Source organism: Leishmania martiniquensis, chromosome 30, assembly GCF_017916325.1.
Source record: "Leishmania martiniquensis isolate LSCM1 chromosome 30, whole genome shotgun sequence".
Lineage (NCBI taxonomy): Eukaryota > Euglenozoa > Kinetoplastea > Trypanosomatida > Trypanosomatidae > Leishmania > Leishmania martiniquensis.
Window position 1 is genome coordinate 219224 of NC_090165.1, and position 15393 is coordinate 234616.

General features: G+C 50.4%; 8 protein-coding genes across 8 annotated transcripts; 5 read left to right on the forward strand and 3 right to left on the reverse strand.

The window, feature by feature from the left end:
* Positions 1-861: 861 nt before the first annotated feature.
* LSCM1_03689 (uncharacterized protein) lies at positions 862-1347 on the reverse strand (the record flags this gene model as incomplete). Its single annotated transcript, XM_067321222.1, has 1 exon — positions 862-1347. One exon carries the CDS (start codon positions 1345-1347, stop codon positions 862-864), a length of 486 nt encoding a protein of 161 aa, XP_067176590.1.
* A 404-nt stretch (positions 1348-1751) lies between these two features.
* Positions 1752-2549, reverse strand: LSCM1_03690 (uncharacterized protein; the record flags this gene model as incomplete). Its single annotated transcript, XM_067321223.1, has 1 exon — positions 1752-2549. One exon carries the CDS (start codon positions 2547-2549, stop codon positions 1752-1754), a length of 798 nt encoding a protein of 265 aa, XP_067176591.1.
* A 1484-nt stretch (positions 2550-4033) lies between these two features.
* LSCM1_03691 (uncharacterized protein) lies at positions 4034-5674 on the reverse strand (the record flags this gene model as incomplete). Its single annotated transcript, XM_067321224.1, has 1 exon — positions 4034-5674. One exon carries the CDS (start codon positions 5672-5674, stop codon positions 4034-4036), a length of 1641 nt encoding a protein of 546 aa, XP_067176592.1.
* A 4153-nt stretch (positions 5675-9827) lies between these two features.
* Positions 9828-10661, forward strand: LSCM1_03692 (uncharacterized protein; the record flags this gene model as incomplete). Its single annotated transcript, XM_067321225.1, has 1 exon — positions 9828-10661. The coding sequence occupies one exon, from the start codon at positions 9828-9830 to the stop codon at positions 10659-10661; it is 834 nt and encodes a 277-aa protein (XP_067176593.1).
* Positions 10662-11050: 389 nt separating this feature from the next.
* On the forward strand, positions 11051-11707 carry LSCM1_03693 (uncharacterized protein; the record flags this gene model as incomplete). The annotated part of the gene is made up of 1 exon (XM_067321226.1): positions 11051-11707. The coding sequence occupies one exon, from the start codon at positions 11051-11053 to the stop codon at positions 11705-11707; it is 657 nt and encodes a 218-aa protein (XP_067176594.1).
* An 820-nt stretch (positions 11708-12527) lies between these two features.
* On the forward strand, positions 12528-13145 carry LSCM1_03694 (uncharacterized protein; the record flags this gene model as incomplete). Its single annotated transcript, XM_067321227.1, has 1 exon — positions 12528-13145. One exon carries the CDS (start codon positions 12528-12530, stop codon positions 13143-13145), a length of 618 nt encoding a protein of 205 aa, XP_067176595.1.
* A 294-nt stretch (positions 13146-13439) lies between these two features.
* On the forward strand, positions 13440-13955 carry LSCM1_03695 (uncharacterized protein; the record flags this gene model as incomplete). The annotated part of the gene is made up of 1 exon (XM_067321228.1): positions 13440-13955. One exon carries the CDS (start codon positions 13440-13442, stop codon positions 13953-13955), a length of 516 nt encoding a protein of 171 aa, XP_067176596.1.
* Positions 13956-14294: 339 nt separating this feature from the next.
* Positions 14295-15137, forward strand: LSCM1_03696 (uncharacterized protein; the record flags this gene model as incomplete). The annotated part of the gene is made up of 1 exon (XM_067321229.1): positions 14295-15137. The coding sequence occupies one exon, from the start codon at positions 14295-14297 to the stop codon at positions 15135-15137; it is 843 nt and encodes a 280-aa protein (XP_067176597.1).
* Between the last annotated feature and the right edge of the window lie 256 nt (positions 15138-15393).

The window sequence follows — 15393 nt, forward strand, 5'->3', positions numbered from 1 at the left end:
CGTTTCCGCAGAAAGAAAGTAGGTGTGCGAAAAGGGGGAGATGGTAAGAAAGATAGCCATTGTGCATGCCTGCCTAGTCTGCAAAACACGCGCACCTTGTGCAAAAAAAGAGCTCACCAACTCAATCAGTGTTGATTATGGAGCCCTTTGTAGTGCCAATACTGAGCTCAGCAGATTCCCCAGTGCGAGCACGGAATCGAGAGCCAATCAAAGCGACGCTTTTGCGCACCTCACCAGGGAGTGCATCGACCTGTTTGTTTGCGTTACAGCGCTGCTAAGTAATAAAAGAGATGAAATGAGATGCAGGGGAAAATAGCGTCCTCATCCTCTGGAGGGCGACATAGGCTCTAACCGGCCTTACCCGGGGGCTGCTTGTTCATGTGCACCTTCTCGCCAGGCTTCACGGTCTTCGCCAAGAAGCGCTTCGTGTACTTCAGCCGCTTCAGCGCGCGGCCACGGGGCTGCTTCGGCTTCTCCTGCTTGGCAACCTTGGGGGTCTGGTTCTTGACCTTGCCCGCGCGGGCAAGGGAGCCGTGGATCTTACCCATGGTGATGAGAATGAGCTGTTGAATGTATTGGAGAAAAAAGTTTGATGGAAAAGCAGAGGGATAGTAGACGCGAAAGATGGCAAGAGTAAGCTCAGCTTCATTGGCAGATATGCGGCCCTTAAGCGTGGACTACATTAACACCGCTAATTCGACTCTACGGCTATGCGAGAAGGCTGTAGAGCTTCTTCAGCTCTTAGACCTGACTGTTATCCCATAGTTTTGAAAAGATGGCATCGCTATGTAAGCTGAAAAGGAGAAGCACTCTTATGCTTCCAAAGGCGACTGCGGAAACCCAGATTCGAAAAAGCATGCTTCAGTCATTCAAAAACGTGAGATCCTTTCGCTTTTGGTGCTGTTCGTGCATCATTTTGGCTACTGTCGCCTGAGCGCCACCGTCCAGGTCTGAAAACCGAATCGATGGTGGCTTCAATGTCTTCAGATCGATTTGGCGCTCGCTAGCTACAACGTGCGGCCACCACTCCTCGTATTGTATGTTGGTTTTTATCAGAACTACGACGAGCTCCTTCCCGTCCTGAATGCACCATGTGCTGTCATCGACGTTAATAGGCCTGTACAACTCACCCGCCAATATGGTACCTTTACCAGGAACCTCGATGTGCAGGTGCCTTACCTTGACATCGACACGCAGGCTCTTAGCCCTAGTTCCTGGTGCCAGTGGGACAGTGACTATCACTTCTTTTTCGCTTTGCCCAAATGTGTACAGCGCGTAGTCGCCGCCGCATTGCTCGTTGCACGGAATCAGGTTGGTTAACCCTTCCTGAGAAGCCACAAGGGACATGATGCTGAGAAGAGCAATGCTGCGTAAAATAAAAGAGTAGTATGAGCCCTAAGTGTGGTGGCCCCGTGCAGCACATATACAGGAGAGTGCAAAAAGAGGGGCTTCAGCGTTAGCGAGTCTGTTACCTTCACTTTCGCGAACGGGCTTTTAAACAGCCTCTGCGGCGTCGTAGAAGAGCAGTTAGCCCATGATATGGTGTCTCTGGGCAAATCTTTCAAGCAGCGCCCCACGCCGTTGTAGATGAGCAACATCACCAGACGCGCACATAGCTCAGCAGTACACTAAGGGAATGTGGGCAGGTGAGCGTACAGCAGCCTCCTTGCAGTTGCAGAACGCGATGCTCGCACTGTCAGCCGGCAGCCTCTTTCTCATTTCTGTGTGACCAAGAGGAAACTTTACTCCCGTCAGGGAAGAACCGAATACGTCAGTCGACCAAAGCGGCCCCATTCGAAAGCGTAGGTGCCTGCCTGAATGGGTGTGCGCGGACATACGCCACCACAAAAAACAAAGAGGCTCTTTTTCTTATCTACTTTGATCGCCTTTGCATAGGCAGCGGCGGTGACGACAGCATTAAATGGATTTTCCATGCAAAGTCTCGGCGAGCCTGTCTGAATCGGCTCTTCATTGTGCGTCAAGACAAATCGGGTAGTCATCCAAGTGTCTCCTTTGATAATGTCCAGCGGGATGCTACACCCTTTCGTTACACTGACGCACCCGTCAAGATCGCATGCCATTGCAGTCAGAGTTGGTGCGTAGAACGGAAACCGTGATCCAGACACCCCAAGACTCGGAGAGAGAGTAATAGTATTGAGTGAAGCTGCACCTACCGTCTTGCAGTCTTCAATATTTTCGACCTCAAGACATATTGCAGGTTCGATGTACTGAAGCCGATCTTGTTTGACCGATACACTTTTTCGTTGAAAAAGATTTGAGAAAATAGGAAAACATACAGGCTGTGTACCGCGCAAGGTACGGATAGCCTCGTATTCGGGTGGTAGAACCTTGAAGCCTATGAGCGGATACGCATTTTCCTCCATGGCAGTACAAAGAGACGCGTGAAACTCAACCACATCCTCATGTGTGCTCGACTTTGGAAATATCTCGTGGAGCGAGGGGAGCTCTTTGTCTACCTGTCGCAAATACTCGACATAGTCAGCAAGAGGCGCTCTCGTGGCCGAGAGAAGCCTAAGTGATTGAAGCATTATGCACTAAAACCATATTCGCAAAAAGGGTCCGAGAAAGATGCAAAGAAAGATATGTGAGACAGTGTCGTTTTTGAGCACACAGCGATAGAGCATCGTCTCACTCCTATCGTTAGTGGCCCGCAGGACAGCTGGCTAGGGTGGATAAACCCTGCTAAAATCCGCAGTCCTAGTCGCACAAAACGCCCGAGAAACGATAGCCTTTACCTGAGTTATTCGTTCATGAATGGGGGAAGGCAGTGGAGGCAAGTAGATCTGCCTCCGCTTTGAAGAGTGGGCTTGGATTAACTGTCTTTGCGGCATTTCGCTTTTTTCTACGGGCTGATCCATGGACTTCTTGGAACTCAATAACAGCAACGAAAAAAAATAGCGCCGGAGAAGCTTTCCCTAGCAGGCAAAGTAAGAAAAGGAGAGGCTTTCTTCGGAGTTGATATCGACTCTTTGTGTGGAGAAACGCGCGCTTGAGGGAGCTTGTTTATTGATCGGCAGTCCCGTGTAAAAACTGCTCGAAAATAAAGTCGAACTCAGTGTTCTTAGAATCTACCACACTGCGGCGAGTGGTACTAGACTTTGCTTCCGAGTGAGCTCGATCCGAGGGGCTTGAGAAGTTGTACTGTTGTGCCAGAATAGCTTCCTCCCGTGATATAGTCTCCGAGAAATCTCCACCGGTGTAGCGATATGCAGGCCGTAGTCCCTCATGCAGAGGCCATCTCCGTTGTTCAGCGGAGGCCTGGTGAGCAAGTATTTCTGGTTGGCTCTCGGTATCGCCAGCGGTCTTGTGTGAAGGATTTTTATTGGATTCTGATAGAGAAAGTGCTTCTGAGTGATACGAGGAAGTTCTCTGTATTGAAAATACTTCAATATGGTGCGTGTACACCTCCTGAGTATTATTATCTAGCAACGATGCATCCTGGTGAACATTATTCCCCATGCCTCTTGAAGCGCTTCTGCATCTTTCTCGCTTTTTATCTTTAAATAGGTCACGGAAGTAATTCATGGCTGACACTCTTGGCACCAGCAATAAGACTTTCACGCAAACGGAAAGCCCAGATCTCACACAAATCAAGCTTCTCCGTGAGCGTCGCCCACTTTTGATCGAGCCTCTTATTTACTTTTTCTTTTGTTTTCGATCGACTACTCAAAAAGAGAACACTGTCGCTGATCAAAGCATCGTTCTCCGGAGCGCAATGTTTATGTACTCTGTAGGCCACGCGCCACAGGCGCCAAAGCAGTAGGGCAAAGCGGCGCGAAAAAAGGTACTACCTAGGAAAGAAGATAATGGGGAAATTTCGGGAGATCAAGAAGACGTGCGCACGAGAGCATACTTTGAGATTCGAACATAACGTCCTCGGTGCTTTGACGGCTTCACCGTGACAAAGGACCTCGGCCCTCCCAAGCATGCGTGTTCACTAAGGAGCAATCTGTGACATGAGAATAGCGATGTCACATCAAGCAGTCAATCGTTAGCTTTCTATGCAATGGTATCACTGAGGCTGAAAATCTAAGCTGCGACCAACACTGGGTGGCGGAGAGGCAGCTGCGCTGTCACCAGCGGTCGACTCGGAGCGAAGTCTCCGCGAAACTGTCGAAAAAGAGACTTCTCCGGGTGAGAAAGATGGATAGCACCTTTCAGAATCCCATGAGAGCCTCCCGCGAGTTCCGAAGTCGAGATCAAGTGCTCTCCTTAGTAGGTCTCGGCAAAATGAGTCTGGCTTGATACTCTCAGCTGTGTGATAGCAGCCGATAGCAGCCTTGATATTCCCGGAGAGATGATACGTGAAGCCAAGAGCGCAGTGGCCGTGGCTGGCGTTCGGTCGGCTTCTCACGTATTGATTGTAGTAGTCAATAGCGGCTTCGTAGCGGCGCAGCTTGCGGTACATGGTGGCCAGATTGAAGAGAATGCAATCGCTATGTTCAGATGGATTCTCGCGATTGGGAAGACTGTCGTACGCCTTTTGAAACAGCTCAAGTGCTTCCTTAGGACTGCCCTCCATGACTGCCAGAGCGCCTAGCTCGTTTAGCACAAGGGGATCGAGAGGATTCTTCCGCAGTGACTCCTCGAAAAAGCACCGCGCAACGGAGCGCTGGTTAACCCTGCTGTACTGCATACCGACGTATGTAGAGCACGTGTCGAGTCCGGGAAAAAAGTTCATAGCACGCCGATAGACATTCAGGGCTTGCTCGCCTTCCTCCAGCTTTGCGTAGCAATGACCGTATGCAATCCACGCTTCGGCAAAGTAGCAGTCTAGTTCGGTTGCACGGCTAAAATACCGTCCTGCTCGCTCGTAGTTCGAGAGTGAGTAGTAGAAGCACCCGATTGCGTATACCGCGAGCTCTGTGTAGCACTTATTTTTGGAGAGAAAGTGCGCTTTTTCGAAAAGCAATGGTGTTGCCTTTGAGTCGACGAGGATACACAGATGCAGACATAGCGTCTGGCGATGATACGGTTCCGCCTCCAAAATTTCTGTTGTCAGAGAGAGTGCCTGGCGCAAATTGTTGTTCTCGTATTCTTTTTTCGCTCCGGCTAGCAGCACGAGCGTCCGAGGCACACCGATGATACCGGGTGTGAGATAATCAGAGCCGATACGTGCTTTCAGAGAGCTTCGATAGACTTCGATCTCAGCTGGTATGCAAAGTGAATCTATAAGCTTTAACATTTCCCACCGATCCAGAAGATGGCGCTCTGTCAGTGCATTGAATGCTTCACCGCAAAGTGGATCAGCCTCAAGAGCCATTTTGTAAAAACGCACCGCTTTTGCAGGGTCGCCAGAGAGCTCAGCTGCTTTGGCAACAAAGCACATCGCTACCACCTTCGACGCATCGGCGTTAATAAGAGTCATTGCGTACTGAACGCAGGTCTTGAGATCCCCCAGTTCGAACGCAGCCTTCACAGCCAGCAAAAAAACCTCGCTGTTTTGATCGCACGCAAAAGTCACTTGCTTCGCTAGCTTCAATACGCTGTCGAATTCGTGTAGCTCGTAAAGGCATCGAATTTTCAAGGTGCGGTTTTCATCGTTGTACGGCTGCAGCTCGCAGAGCATTTCCACCAAGTGAAGTGCACTAATGGGTAGCCCGCTCGAAACCAGCCGCAGCGCGTTTTCCCTCAAAACACAAATTGTGTTCATCTTACACCCAATATGAGCTGGAAGGTACTTCTTTTCTATGATGTCGAGACTTGAGAGCCCGATAGCATTGCAAGTTTTTTCCAAGATTGAAAAGATGGAGGAAAAAGATGAATATGAAGAGAGTTCCAAGGAGATCGATCTCGCCGTCTAGTAGCGCTGTGACAGCTCCCCACAATGCCTCAGAGGCACAAGTTGTAGAGGGCTATGCAATCACTCAGTATCTACCCACATGGCCATTCCTTTTTGTTTTTGCTCTCCGGCTGGTGCCGAAACACGTTTAAGAGCCCAAAACAAGCACCACTTGTTTCATCGATACCCGTATTACATTACCATGCTCTTTGTTTTCACTTCATCCTCTAAAAATTCGATTAACACCGCTGCCGATGGCATACGAGCCTGTCACCTGCAATGTGAACCCAATCCGATAAAGGCGCATCCGTGTCGAAGTGCCGCATATCTATGACCCCTGGCGCGAGAAAAGACCTCGGCCGCCGTTCGACCAACCAGTTATGTACCCACACACGTACACGATAAATTGGAGCCATCACCATTCGACAATCGCCATTTAAGCAGGCAGGAGCGCCTTTGTCTTTAGCGAGGCCCTACGAACGATTCCCCCCTCCCCTACCTTCTCGCCCGCCCCCGCTTCAGCGGAGATATGCCACCCAGGCCTCTTGCCACGAGTCCTTCACATGAATGCTTTGATGTCTCAACTTTCTGCGCTTGAAGCAAAGCCTTCTGCACCACAGGGGCGGAAGAAAAGGCGCGGCCTGCCCCCCGAAAACGCCAAAAGCCACCCGGGTTACGAGACACGCTCTTTCTCTACCAAACGCTAAGATAGGTTTGCGTTAAGTAGCTTTTCGGCGATCCTCACAGCCGGATATTTCACCTCCTTCGGTAAAATCGGGCCGGCGTGCCACCCCCTCGGCGAAGGTAACGCGGGCGCCACCTGCCGCCGGGACACCGGCGCCCACGCCCACCCAACGGCCGCACCGCACACGCCAAACGAGCCCCCCTCGCGCCCTTTGGAAAAAAGTTTGCCGGCATGGCCCCCATAGCATCGGCCTCTGTTCCCCTGATAAAAAAGGCAGTCCGCCCGGTCAAGTTGTCGGCAGGGTCCTTTCCTATCCCACAAATAGAACTGTGAACAAGGCCCTAAAACATTTTTTCGCTCTAGCCACACGTTTTGTTCAACGAGCGCTTAAAAAACCGGAACTTTCCGGCCACCAGCGGTAAAAAGAGCGCCCGAGCCCCCACAGCACACCCATCCCAGCGGCCACACCCGATCCCAATGACAAAAAAAAACTAGAAGAAGCCGCCCGCGCCACAGAATGCAGAAAAATCCAGCCGTGATTGCGCCAGACCCACAGGGCAGTCTTTTGGACACCTGCAAACAAAAGCCCCCGCGCCATATTAGCATGATCCACAGCCTGGCATCGAACACGCTACAAGAGTCGTAAAGTATGATAAGCCAACGCCCACTCCGGTTTAATATTGTGAAAATTATTAGTATACAACAGCGGAAATGCAATGGATGTACCGCCAGGGGACGGTCGCTTAAACATGGGCCACGATAGATCACTCCGCTGATATTTTTTCGATGGACAATGTCCTTACACGCACCGGAAAAGCCCCCCCCAACAGCCAAAATTTCACAATCGGCACGTTGAAGCCCAGACTACATTTTTCACACCATATCATGAACTCTTTTCTGACATGAGGGGGCCCGGCCGGCGCTTCTTTTTGAACGACGCACCACTCACAAAACGCAGTGGCGACATAATTCCCGAGTAACATTTACACCTTTTTGATCTTATTGGTCTTCGGGCATCGTCAACAACCAAGTTTGTCTTTGATACACGCGCTGCGGCGGCTACTGGGGCTTAGGCTGGCGGGAAAACCCCGCGGCCGCAAATGAGACAGGAGAAGGCGACCGAGACTTTTCCATTTAGAAGAGCTGGACGCTCTTCATTTGAAAGTAAAATCATAACAGGACACGCCTGCGCCTATTGTGATGGCGCCGGTCGCCGCGGCGGCCCCGTCCCCGCCCCCGCCAGCGAGTGGCGGCGCGCTGCCGAACAAGCGCGCATAAACCCAAAGCGCGCCAGCCACAAAGCAAAAAAGCCGCGCGCGCACTTATGAGATATGATGGCCCTCTGCTTTGCTGAAACGAAATGGTGGAAGATCACCGTGCATTTTTATGTACGCATAAGAACAAAAAGATTCAATCCGGACACAACTTTTTTTCAAGATGGGTAGGTTACCAACAGATCAAAAGAGAAAAAAAGGGCCCCTTGAAGAACTGACACAGTTTTGGGGGAACACACATTGTTGTTGAAAAAGCCTAAATGATGCTGCCGTTGTGAGGATTTACCCTTTGAAGGTGCTATACAGATGCTTGGTTTGAAAAACCCACGGGTTGTACCAAAGGGGCGGTTTCGTGCACGGAAACGGCGGCCCTTTTGAGACCCATTTGGCTATCAACATGCCGGCGGGCCGGTTCGAAGCAAAAAACGACACAAGAAACTTAGACACGCCTTTCTGTAAGTTGGCTAATTGAATTGAAAGTTGCTCCGTCCCGCGCGCTATTTTATCTTGCGTGAAGATGTGCGGCGATGTTTTTTGGATTTTTTCAAAAAGAAAAGTGCATCTCTTCTAAGCAGTGTCCTCATACTTCAAATTCGGATGCGCTATGCATGCGTCTCTTTCCATGGAAAAGAACTTGCATTAAATTACTAGGTCCGCTTGAATTCAGAGGGAGGAGTTTTTCAATCCAGCAGAAGGCGATTTTTTCTCTTTCTCCACGTGGTTTTCTTCCTGAGGGGGGCCTCCTCAATCTTTTTCCTGTGCGCGCATGATGGGGTCTAGCTGCCCTTGGCCGGGGTGGGCTCTTTGAACCGAAATACTTAACAAGCATGAACTTTGCTTCGTTTTGGTTGATTTTTGTAGCCACCAAGTATTTCGAAGAAAATTGGTAATGAATGATTTGAGAAAGAAGAAGAGCGCGCAATTGCGCACTGTTCAATCAAGGCTGGTCGGTACTCGGGTTTCAAATCTTGCAGCAGTTAGAGGGCAGAGTGTTGGGCCAAGAAAGCTTGGCCGTTGGCTGAAGCTCGGTGATCCGAGCAAATGGTAAACGAAAGAGGTCATTTATGCCATGATAAAGATAAATCATGTTTTTGCGGGCCGGCCATGGCGTTTCCTAGGCGTTTTATTTTTTTGGCGCCCTACTATCACGGATCGCCGGGGGCCTCTCTTGTTAGCGCGCTCAAGTCAGCTTGTGCTGGGTGTATGCTCTCTCTTTTGGCAAAGGATCTGGGTAGCTGTTTTTTCTCTATTATCACCTATCCAGGTGTGTGTGTGGTTGGGCGAAAACGCCGTTGTTCTACCCAGAAAAGGTATTACATTGCGCACTCAAAAGTTAAGGTTCGCCGTTTCCGGGCCTTTGTGACATTATCTTGCGCTTTCTGGGATTTAAACTTCCTCAGGGGCCGCTGTGGTTGCGTTATGGCTTTCTTTGTGTGGGAAGGCCCGGCCGGGTCGGCTGGCGCCGGGGGGGCTTGGGGGGTGCCGTGATGAGCATTAGCAAAAAGGCGCGCTGGGGGTACCTTTCGGGCTGTGGGAGGGGTCCTGCTGGCGGGTCTTCGTCCTCACAAGGGGGCCCCGGAGTCGAGGCAGGGCTCTTTGTTCGGGAAAAAGGGCTCATGCTTCAAGAGGCGGGCTGGGAGCTTCAACCCACTGTGTTGGGGGCGGTTTGATTGGAGACGGCTTTGGGTTTGTGTACGCCAAGGTGTGTATAAGCAGGGCAAGGGCGACTTCTCAAAAGGAGTTGCAGAAGCGGCGCTATTGGGGTGTGCATTCTAAGGGGATTTAATGAAGTGTTGCTACTTCAGCTGTCGCCGAAGGCATTCAAGAGCCTCACATATCGATCGGCCTGGCGCGTGGAGGACTCTGAATCAACGCTAAGCCCTGGTCGGTGGACATCTCAGGTCGAACTTGGCGGCTGTACGCCAGGAGAAATCGCTCATAACCCATGATAGTCTTTTTCTAAAAATTGGCTACATCTACTCTAACTTGGGTGTTGTCCTATATCTTCTCTCTTTATGCACCCCTTTCATCATCCAAGCACCCCTTGCCAAAACACGTTTGCAAAATGCGTCGAGCTCTCCACTCGCCTCACTTTCGGCTCTTCCGCCAGGTCGTTGTCGGGCCATCTTCCACCATACCGAGCCCAAGCTCATCGCCCCGGTTTGGCAGAAGATGGCGGCGCCTCCAGGAAAGCCTGCCTCCACCTTCATTCGATGCTGAAAACGACCGGGATGCAAAGAATATTTGCTTTGAACGCTATGGCTTTCTACAGAAGCCGGTGTTCTTGGAAACCTGGCAAGAGTTTCTCCGTGAGCTTCAGCGCGTAGAGCTTGGATGGAGCTTGGCTCCAAGCTCAGGGGGCACCCTTCAGTTAAAGATTCACGATCATCTCGAGCCCGGCGACGGCCTTCTGTGTGAGCTGAAGGGCGCTGCTAATCAGTCAGCGCCGTTGGCAGAGTTTTTCGAAGCTTGTGGCTCTGTGTCCCAGGGAAGGATGTCAAAATGTGAAATACAGTTCTTCGACGGGGAGAGCAGCTCCGTATTACTGATCGAGAGCAAAAAGCGTCTAGGCGAGAATTCATTCAAAGATGATCCTCCTATATCACCGCTTTTTTGTCAGTTTGACTGCCGTGGAACCTCAGTGTCTCTTTCCGTGCTAGACAAGAAAACACTCGTTCGGACACCGCTATTCTCCGACATATCTTCTCAAACGCTGAACTACGCGTTTCTGACGTCTCTGCCACTTTTTTTGAAGCGAACAGACTTAGGTGTCCGAAATGCTGATTTTGTGACAGAAGACCAAATGCGTCATTTTCGTTACGCATGGTGCTTTCTTCGAAAAGAGTCATGCATGACTCCAGTCGAATTGGGGGAATTGGATGCTTTGCTCCCTCCCTAGGGATTCGTACCTTTTCTGTTCACAAAAAGTCCGGCAATGAAGGCGACCCAAACGAGGAAGTGCGCAAAAAGTATATCGATCTCGTTTAGTGATTGGAGTAACAGCCATTCAGCGAGGCAGAACGGAGACGATCTCTTTGCATGTTTCTCCTTGGTTCATGCTCCCATGTCGTTAACCAAATACTAATTTAAAAAGAGCAAAGCGAATGCACAGGGGCACCTCGGCAAGAAGTCATGAAAGTTGCTTCGCTCTCTTTCTCACGCAACTCTACCGTTTTTTTTTTTTGCACTATTCTTCTCTCTGAAGAAACCTTAAAGGATTATCGTATCACCTTTAACACAGTGACAGAACTAAAAAGCCACACACACACACACACGCACATCCTTGAAATGAGGGCTCTCTCTCTACGAACGGGGCTAGTCGCTCGTGCTTCCGCAGTGGCGCTCACTAGTCAACGCTGGTGCTCTACTGCGGCCAAGGCTGCGAAGCCAGAGGAGGAAAAAGAAACACCAGAAACTGAGACAGAGGAAGTTGTGTCCGCTGCCGCTGTGAAGGAGCTGGAGAAAGAGCTTGATGCGTCAAAGGCTACTATTGAGGAGCTCAAGAAGGAGATTCTATACCGCGCAGCGGACGCTGAAAACGCGCGCCGCATCGGTCGCGAGGACGTTGAGAAGGCAAAGCTTTACGGCATCAGCTCATTCGGCAAAGACATGTTGGAGGTTGCAGACACGCTCGAGAAGGGCGTCGAGGCATTTTCTGCCTTTTCAGAGGAAGAGTTGAATGGAAACAAGATGCTGAGCTCCATTTTCACCGGTGTCAAGCTCTCCCACAAGGTTCTTCTCAAGAACTTGGCCAAACACGGAATTGAGAAGATGGGTGTCACTGTAGGTACAAAGTTCGACCCCAACCTGCATGACGCTCTTGTGAGCACCTCAGTCACGGACAAGTCTCCAGTAGACACAATCTCGAATGTTTTGAAGGATGGTTACACCCTCAGGAGCCGTGTTCTTCGTGCAGCACAGGTCAGCGTTTCCCAGCATCCGTAAGGTACAGTACAGCTAAAAGTTGAGCAGACGATTTTCATCATCTTTTCTCGTGGCCGATTTTGTTCTTGCTTTCGAAAGCGCTCTTGTTCCAGTCAGCGAGAATCCTGCGGAAAACCTCCTCGAGCCCTTAAGGAATCAGGCTGCGCTTTCATTCTCAAAGGAAAAGAGCTTGGAAAAAGGACTTTCATCTCCTTTGCGGATATATATTATCACTAATGCTCTGATAAGGGGGAGAGGAGCGTGATACGTACTTGGGAGGAATTTTTTTGTTGGTGCTGTGCCGCTTCGTGTGTTGTGTGCGGGTGAGGGGGTGGGAGATCCGAAAATTGAAACAAGGGATCAGAGGCCAGTTGCTGCCTTGAGCACTAGACTCCTCTTCCCGTTAAGCTAGCAAGTATCGAGGGTACAGCCACATCGTTATCAAGCCAGTCGACTTGTAGCTTCTCCTATTCATCCAGAGTGTCTTGCTGGTCACATAATTTATTAGGGTTTTCGATCTTCATTATAGTGTCTCTGAAAAGCAGCGATGCAAACACGAGCAGCCACGGAAGCACAGGCGAACTGACGCAGCGTTACAAGTGCACCATACTCGAACACAGGGGAAGAAAGTGCCAAAGTGAAAAATGTGGTATCTACAGTCAACTCTGTGTTTACCTGCGCTTTAATCATGTCTGAGAGATTCAGGCGCAGACGATAGGCGAATGGCACACGAGTTCTGTGCTGTACTCTCGTGCCTCCCGCTTGCACCATCACTTCCATTTTCTACACGTGTACCTTAGTTTTCTTTCCAGAATACGTTCCTTACGACTCGTACTAGACAATGTACAGACGAGTGAGAACACACGCGACATCTGTGGCTTGCCCACGTCACCTAATACACAGGAAATGCTGTACACATGATAGCAGTACCGCGTCCTCTGTTGCGGAGGTGAAGGGAAAGTACGAAGTCTTGAGAGCGCAACTTCTCGCAAGCAAGGGAGAGATTCAGAAACTTCGATCGGAAAATTTGTACACTGCTGCTTCGTGTGAAAACATTCGAAAGAGTGCCCATGAGCAAGCGAAACAGGCACATGCTGATGCTATCAGATCTTTTGCGCGCGACATGCTAGATGTTTGTGACGCCCTACAAGTGGTTGCAAGAAAAGTGGAGGAATACACACAGAGGAACTCTTTCGTCCCTAAAAGGGAGGCTTCGGTCCTCACTGGTGTGGCTCTCACGGAGGAAGTCGCACTCAGGGTTCTGAAGCGATATGGGGTGACGCCAGTGCACACCCAGGTTGGTGCTTCATTTGACCAAGAAAAAGAAGAGAAGCTATTTACAGTTCCATCTACCCCTTCCCTTCAAGAAGGCAGGATTGCCGAAGTTGTCAAAAGTGGCTATGATATGAACGGGTCGGTTTTGCGGCGCGCGGAAGTCGGCTTGAGCGAGGATTCCTAAGGGTGAATTGAGCGCTGTGGCAGAAGTGGAATTTTCGCTCCTAATCGCTCCACTTCTATACTCGAGCCCCTATTGCGATCACATTCGACTAAATGGAACAGAAAACAGAAAAAAAAAACAGCTGCGCCAACATTGACTTTGCTATTGAATCGAGCAGTGTTCCACAATGACAGGAGTCCGTTTTCTTCTCGCGGCATTTACTTGGGAAACACTTTCTTCTCTCCCTCTCTCGAATTTCTCTCAAAAAAAAAATGACGATATCGGTGAAAGGTCTGACGGACTTCCTCCACCAGGATGCTTCGCCGCTGTGCGTTCTCTGTTGTGTCGGCAGGGCAGGCTCCCTATCCTGCTACCACGCTCTCTGGGGCGCAAAAGCGCTTTCTGAAAATTGCCAAATCTACTTTTGGCTTCTACCTAGCTCGGAGGGGACAGCGTAAGTTCCCGTTCCACCGTAGGCCGCACATCAAGAACACTCACGCCATGAACCTGAGCGCGCCGTACTTTTGGAGTTACATGACAGCAAAGAGCCAGTCCTTTTTTCTCCCTGAAGAGAATTACATCACTGGAGACTGGACAGGGAAGTTCTTTGTCTCAAAGCGGCAGGTTTACACGTTGCAACATGCCACTAGCGGAGGAAAGGTTAGGGTCAAGTCGTTTCCATCCGTTTTCGAGCTGAAGAACCCTTCGCGATGGAATGTGGGCAAGGAAGTGAACACACTAACGAAGCCGCGCATGGATCTCATCGATGATCAGATGCTTACTAAGAAGCAGCGTTTGGATTACGTGAAAGCAGGCTTTCTGCCCAAATGAAGCGCTTTGATTCCACAGACGAAGAGTACACACACACACAGACACAACGCAAAAAAATGTAGATGGGAATGAATCAGCACCATGGTTTCGTTGCCTCTCCTCTTGCATGGCGTGTCGGGCCATTGACGGCTCTACTGAGCTGAAAATGACTCTGAATTATTGTAGCTCCCTCACTCTTGAGCCAATGACTTGCTGAATGCCATTGGAAGCAAGGCGTCGTAGTGCGCGCGCACACACACACACACGAAAAAAAAAGCATCTTTTCTTCCAACATCTCCCTCATCTTCCCCCTTGCTCGTACTTCCGTGTCTTGCAGAGGAGGTCTTGCGTAGCATAGAAATGCTCTTGCGGCAGGTCCGCAAGTGCAAGTCGCACGCTCTCTGGATGCGGTCGTGCGGCACGAAAGCTCCTTCAGTGCCGAACAAAGATGGGGACACCAGTGATTTGCTAAATGCGGTCTTCGACGAGATCGAAAGCTGCGACATATCCGTCCATACGGAGAAGCGCGAGTTACCAAAAACGACGGAGCTCAGTAGCGCGCCAACCAGCCAATGTAGCACAGTCCCATCAATTTCAGACAAAAAAGTGAGGCTTGAAGAAGCAAAGCATAAACGACTGCGACGTCAGCTGAGGGATGCCACTGCGGAGCTGGATGCTCTGATGGACGAAAACAAACGGGCGGTGGCCGCTGGCTCGAGCGCCAGGTATATGCCTGCGAGGGCGGCAAAGACGTTCTTGTCCTCGGCTGAATTAGTTCAGGAAAAGTCACCTCAAGAGTTTGTAGCGCTTGAAAATAGCAAAGCAGAACTAGATCACTTGCCGACCCTGCGCCATTCGGGATGCTCTGCGGTAGTGACGTTAGTGGGAGTTGTCACTGATGCACCAACACGCGTCAGCGTTGCGCTTCCTGGGGTGAGCGGGAAAACTAACTGCGTTGAGTTTGCTGTTCGATACGATGTTCCGTTTTTCCAGACGCAAACATCCATGAGTATATCGATTCGCGCAGTTGGTGCATCACTGTCCGCGTTTGCGGCAGAGAGTGTTGCCGTGGGAGATGTTGTTCACATTTTAGGGCACTTAGTTCCGATCGCAGAGCCAAACAGTGAAGGCCACTTATGTTGTGTGTACGCGCTTCCGGCTGGCGGCAACATATCTGTTGTTCTTGCGAAAGGCACGCCATAGTGGACGTAACGCCTTCACAAAGATAAAGAGAGGTGCTAATGGGCAGGTAAGAAATTGCTCTTTTGATGTGTACTACGGTGAGCGTTCTCCCGAGGCTGTTTTGCCTGCTTTGACAGCGCAACCTCGAACGGACTGTACTTTTTCTTCGGCTACGATATGCCTGCTCGTAATGCCGATCGGCTGGTAGCCTGATCCTGAGGGCTCACCTGTCGCTCTCTTGATACTCTTCGGCTGACTGTCTGCGATTTTCAATACG